General features: G+C 51.3%; 1 protein-coding gene across 6 annotated transcripts in view; it reads left to right on the plus strand.

Moving 5' to 3' along the window:
* MYO1H (myosin IH) overlaps window positions 1–4,754 on the plus strand; it is a 29,194-nt gene extending 24,440 nt beyond the window's left edge. For 5 of the 6 annotated variants that reach the window (XM_017734880.1, XM_008634197.2, XM_017734879.1 and 2 more), the window contains 6 exons: window positions 455–510; window positions 971–1,106; window positions 1,831–1,898; window positions 2,396–2,493; window positions 3,419–3,518; window positions 4,084–4,754. In XM_017734880.1, the coding sequence (XP_017590369.1) occupies window positions 455–510; window positions 971–1,106; window positions 1,831–1,898; window positions 2,396–2,493; window positions 3,419–3,518; window positions 4,084–4,107 (482 nt within the window). In that variant the 3' untranslated portion in view covers window positions 4,108–4,754. Of the gene's footprint in view, window positions 1–454; window positions 511–970; window positions 1,107–1,830; window positions 1,899–2,395; window positions 2,494–3,418; window positions 3,519–4,083 lie in introns of those variants that run through there. The other variant, XR_001862196.1, reaches the window with a different exon arrangement.
* The last annotated feature ends 1,332 nt before the right edge of the window (window positions 4,755–6,086 follow it).

Below are 6,086 nucleotides of genomic sequence, written 5' to 3' on the forward strand. Positions count from 1 at the left end.
CGCAAGACAAATTCCCGCCTGGCAGAGGCAGCATCACCTGCCTTTGGAGTTCCTCCCTCTGTCACATCGAGTGACGTGAATGCAGTGATGGATCTGCCTGATTGTTCCCAAACTGGGGATACTGGAATCCCTCTGGGACAGAGAGCCATGATCCTAAGCAGAATTCCCTGGGGGCTGGCATGGATCAGGGTTTGAACCAACAGCAGACTCGAGAACAGGCAGAAACTCCTGGTGTGGATTTACTTGTCAGGCAGGAAAAGGCACCAAAATGGGGTTGGGAGCAGCTGGAGGTGACCACCCTCGGTTTGGAAGGGAGCATTCCAAGGGGAAAAGGCCAATTGGGATGAAGACAGCTAAAGCAGCTCCCTGGTGTCCTCTGGGGGGTGGGGAGTGTCTGTCTGGGGCTGTGGCTCTGTCACCCACACCCAGTTTCTCTTTCTGGTTTGCTCCTCAGAGGAGAATGACCTAAACCCCAAAGTGCTGCAGCTCATCCGTGGGGAGAACATCAAGGTAAAGGAAGCACAGAACTCTTGGAATTACCTTCACAGAGTCCTGGAGCTGGCTGCTCACACAGGAACTGATGAAGAGCAGTGGAGCCACCATTTCCTTGCTTTTAAATTGGAGACAGGTTTCAAAATATACCTAATTAGAAGTTATTTAAGGTTCCTTTTAATGAAAGCTTAAAGAACATTCCTAACCCCAGGGCAGGAGCAGAGCTGGAGTGTCCATGCACTTCCCATGGTCATGCCATGGAGGGCACAGGGGCTCCATCATTCCCAGAACAGGATTCTCCCTCCTGAATTTCCCAGGGCAAGGGATGCAGACCCCTGTGAGCTCACAGCTGCTGTGAGCTGGGACCTGCAGCTCCACAGGCAGAGCTGCTCCTCGCTGCTGCCAGTCTGGAAAATCCAAACCCCCGGCGCAGGAGCTTGCAGGAGTGGAAATGCTGATTCCAACTCGTTGTTTTCAGTATGTGACCCCCGTGATAAAATATGACAGGAACGGCTTCAAGGCGCGGGAGCGGCTCCTGGTGCTGACCCAGAGCTCGGCCTACGTGGTGGAGATGGCCAAGATCAAGCAGAAAATCGAGTATTCCACGCTGAAAGGTATCAGTGGGAGTCATTGTCTGAGGCTGGGTGGGACTAGGAGCAACCTGGGCTAGTGGAAGGTGTCCCTGCCCATGGCAGGGGGTGGAATGGGATGGTCCTTAACGTTCCTTCCAACCCAAACCATTCCATGATGGTTCTGTGAGTTGTTGTGGGGCTTCCTGTCCTGCCAGGCATCCTTTAGGAATCCTTTAGAATCCTTTCAAGCATTGTCTTAAAAGATATTTGAACGATCTATCCCTCTTTTCCTGGGGGCTGGACAAAGCCTTGAAGGATGATTTTATGAGTAAGAGTTCCTTGAAGTGTTCAAGTGCAGGAGGACATCACTTTCTACTGACATAGAGGGGACAAAAAATAACCCAAAACTTTCCTACGCTGGTTTGTGGGTATTTTTTAATCCTGGCACTGTTGGAAGTACAGTTCAGGAGTAGAATGGATCCTTCTCCCTCTTCTGGAAAGGTTTGGAGCAAACAGCTCGTGCAGAGCTTTAAATCACCCCTGTTGGAACTGGGCTATGGACAATGGGTGACATAAAGGGACCTTCAGAAGGTATTTGAAAACTCAGATTAATTAATCAAAGTAGGAGCTTTGTGTGTTTTGCTCTAAGAATGGGAATATTCTTCGCTCTTGGGAAGTACAGAGCCCTCCTTCAGGAATGTGACTGCTCCTGGGGGAAGGAGCTGGGTTTGGGAAGTTTTCCTCTAATTTTGGGGTTCTTTTGAAGGGATCTCCACCAGTAACCTGAGCGATGGCATCGTGGTCATTCATGTTCCCGAGGACAACAAGCAGAAGGTAGGAAATTGGGACACAGCTCCTGTGAGCTGGTGCTTAAAGTGAGGTCATGGGGCTGATGCTCCTGATACCATCCTATAAACTCCTGAAATGACACACAATTCCTGGTTTTAGTAAGTGTGTAATCAGCCAGGCCTTTACATTCTTGCTGTATCAACATGAAAACTTTCACTTGGAATCCCAGCCTGTCCAAGAGTTGTGCAGAGCCAGAAGGTTCCCCCTGAGCCTCCTTTTCTCCAGGTTGAGCCCTCCCAGCTCCCTCAGCCCCTCCTGGTGTTGACTGATTCTCCACACCCTTCCCAGCTCCATCCCCTTCTCTGGACATGCTCCTGCTTTTTCTTAGAACCAATAAATCCTAAATAATCCCTGGAAAAGGTGTTTAAATTGGTCACTTCTGCCCAGCACTCACTGCTCTGGCATTCCAAAGGAGTTTCTCTGCACCATCACATGCTGGGGTGATGCCAGGTGACTTTATCCCTCTTTTTTTTTGTTTCCAGGGAGATGTGATACTGCAGTGTGAGCACATCTTTGAGACAGTGACCAAGCTCTGCATATTGGCCAACAAGCAAAGCGTGGTTAAAGTGGTGAAGGGAAGGTAAGGAAGGCAGCAAGGTGGATGGGTAGCATCTGTTTTATGGAAAAACCTTTTAGGCCTGGACTAGGTCAAGACTATGGACATCACCCCAGCAGTGCCCAAAGCTGGACACGTCTGGTGCAGCAGCATCTCTGTTTTCGTGACTTCCAGAGGCACAGGGAGAAGAGATGGGATGCACTGGGAGAAAATATATTAAAAACCATTCCAACTTTTTTCCCAGGCTAATGAATCCTGCTTCCATGCTGGTTGCACCTTCCTAGGGGTGCTGCTCTGCTCTGAGAGCTGCCCATGCCCCACCTGCCTAAACCCAACTTATTTCTGGGCGATCGTACTTTAAGCCTACTTTTTTTTTTTCAGTTTTCTGATGTGACCTGGGTGTGAGGTCGTGGCTTTAGTGTTCCACAGGGGATCCCATTAGCCCCAGGAAAGCCAGCTGGGAAGCTGTGGGGTCACCTCAGGACAAATGCTCCTCTCCCAGAAGGATTGAGGACACCCAAAATGGGATTGCAGCATCTTCCCAGTCCCAGCCCCAAGCTCCTGGCAGGTGGATGCAGTCCATGTCTCCAACCTCTCCAGGAATTGGAGCTGGCAGGTGAAACCTGCACTTCTGCTCGTTTTGCAGCCTGGCCTTTGCGTTTCAGCTCTAATTAGATTTGGTGTGCTCAGTGCTTTCCTCTAGGTCAGATCTGCTTAGCTTCCAGTGCTTAATTGCACCAGGAACACTCAAAAGCCTGGGCTGGGCAGGCTTGTTCCATTCCTCGACCCCTTTGTCTTGCTGGGATAATGCAATTGTTTAGGAAATTCACCTAAGCTGGAGGCTCTGATCTGCTCTTCTAATGAGATTTACCCAGGGAACAGAAATAAAGGGGGTTTAGAGCAAAGTCTCTTGTGGGGAGAGCTCTCCAGGGGCATTCTGTGCTTCCAGCCTCCGGTTCCGCATCGGCTCTGGGAAGGAGGCGACCATGGTGTTCACTGTGGGGCCGGAGCCTCAGGTCTTCAAGGACAAAACTGGACAGCTCACAGTGGTAAGGCCTCACCTGAGCTCAGGAGGTGCTTCTTCCTTTGGATCTCCACCTGCAGAGAGCACAGCTCCCCCTTCCTGGGAGTCCAGGAGGGACTGAGTCCCCTCCCAAAGCAGACCACCCCATCAGTGTCACCTGCATGAGGGATGGGGTGTCCCAGCTCGGTGCTGCAGCTCCAGGGATTGTGCAGGAATTGTCCCAGCGATGAGGGAGCAAGGCTGGCTCCTGGTGTGGGCACTTAGAGGATTTGGCCTGACCCAAACTCAACATACATCTGCAAAATGAGGCCTCAGGTGATGTTTTCCACCTCTTGCTGCCTCCCTTGACCAAGTTATGCCTGAAATGGGTTGGGGGATGGAGGGAAGGCACTTCTTGTCAGCCCAGCAGGTCCTCTGCGGAGCTGACAGGTCCAAGGAAGAATTCCAGGTGGAGTTTTCCATCCTGCAGGCTGGAGATGGAGGGAATTGTCTCTGTGTACCAATGGGCAAAGAGAAATTCCACCACCACCTCTTTTCCCAGGCACCCTGAGGATTCCTGATTTAATGGCTCCTTCTTCTTTTCCTCCCAGGTGTCAACCCCGAGAAAGTCTTGATGAGAACCAGTTCCTGTTCCCAGTCCCTGCCTTGGCTGGGAGCAGAAAGGAGCCTGCAGGATGAGACCAGCCCTCACATCTCCCCTGGAATCTTTGATGCTACAGGGCTGCTGTGATTTGAGAGTTTGTTTGCATCGTTTAGGCTCTTTTTTTATAGCTTATAACAACTCAGCTCTAGATAAATAAATTCCCTGATGTTGCTGTAACATTCCCAGAAGGAGATGCTCATTACATGGCCACAGGGAGATTTATCCCCAAAGTTCCAAGGTAAAATCTCCATCTCTGAGAGGTCAGGAAGGATTAGGACAGAAGCCAAAAGGCTTCTCAAGCTGTACTTTGAGTCACTACTCAGGAGCACTGCAAAAAGTGCAGATCAGTGTTAACCCTGGTGTAAAAACACCTTTTCTCAAGGCAGACTGACCAGAGAGAATCCCAAAAGCTCCCCACAGGGGGGGCTGGGAGGTCAAACTGACATTAATTAGGATGGAGATCTGATATTTCATCCCAAAAGTTCCTCCAGCCCCACAGCCCACAAGGACATGGAGCTTCAAGCAAGTAATAAAGCAACTCGCATGTAAATATGAAATATCTTCTAATTTATTGTGTTATATTAAAAAACCAAAAGTACATATTGCAAACATCAACCATACACTGAAATCCAGCTGAAGCTTGTTCTGTGCAGAAGTCTGGACAGGTGGGAATGATTGTACAGAACAGGAATTTGCTGTTGTCCATGAAACAATTCCATTAAGACTGAAAGGTTCTACCTACACTTTGCTCTAAGGTAGGATGGGAGCTTGGAGCCTTCCCCAGGTGCTGGGGCTCAGGGGAACCAAACCTGCCTTGGGGAAGTGCAGGAGCAGCTGCTTTGGTGCTACAGGGACAGAGGTGGGAAGGGGGCACCAGGGCTGGTCCCTGTCCCCTCCTCGTGCAGCCCCACCCGTGTCAGGAGCTGGGAGGGGACAAAATCCCTTCTCCAGGGGGACTTTCCTCAGCTCCCCTGGGCTGTGCTGTCACTGCTGGTGCTGGAGAATGGAAGCAGCCAGCTCTGCTCTCCCTGGCACTGGGAGGCAGGGAAGGATAATCTGAAGAGCTGCTTGTGCCCAGGACACCTGTGCTGAGCCCCAGCTGCACCTGAGAGCTCAGAGCAAAACCACTTAAGGGTAACGAGGCTCAGGACTGAGAGCATTTGTGCAAGGGCAGGGCCAGGGTGTGCCCAGAGCAAGGACAGGGGCAGCAGGTAAAGGACAGTCCCCAGGACAGCACAGTGGCTGCTGTGCTGCACCACTCCAGCACCCAGAGGGTGAGCTCAGGAGTGAGTTAAGGCAGAGTCTGCCCACAAACACAGTAACAGAACTGAAATTGAAACTCTCCTGGAGTGACTTTGCTAAACCAACAGCTCTACAAAGATTAAAAACAGCCCTCCCCTGGTTTTTAAGAACTGAGTTTGCATAACCTGAAAAGGAAAAGCCTGAAGCCAGTTAAGGATCTATTTACAGAGAAGTTAATCACGTAGCTGTGATCTGTCAGGTGCTTAGTACTGGTGTCACCTCCTGGGGCTGAAGCTGCTCTGCCCCCCTGGAGTGGGGCCTCCAGGTAGGTCAGCACAGCCAGGGCTGAGCTGCCCTGAGCCTGCTGGAGAGCAGCTCCCAGCTGGAGTGAGCAGGGTTTGCTGCAGGACTGGTGCTGGTTCCTGTTCACCCTCTGCTGACACACAGCCTCCACCCCCAGCAGGGCTGTTCCAGATGCTAAGATGCCCAGTAACAGCCCAGTAATCACCAGTAAGTGTCAAAGTACACAGTGCTGGAGAAACAGCAATCCAGGACTTCCCTGCCTCGCCCCAAGCTTATCCCAGCCCTGAGGGGAGAGAGGCACTGGCTCCTTCCCCTTCTGCACTGCTCCAGCCCCAGAGGGTGCTGCAAACAGGCACTGTACAACTCAAACTGGAAGCCCTGAGGTGTCAGGACAGAGCTGCAGCT

The sequence above is a fragment of the Corvus brachyrhynchos genome, unplaced genomic scaffold (genome assembly GCF_000691975.1).
Source record: "Corvus brachyrhynchos isolate BGI_N302 unplaced genomic scaffold, ASM69197v1 scaffold114, whole genome shotgun sequence".
Taxonomy (NCBI): domain Eukaryota; kingdom Metazoa; phylum Chordata; class Aves; order Passeriformes; family Corvidae; genus Corvus; species Corvus brachyrhynchos.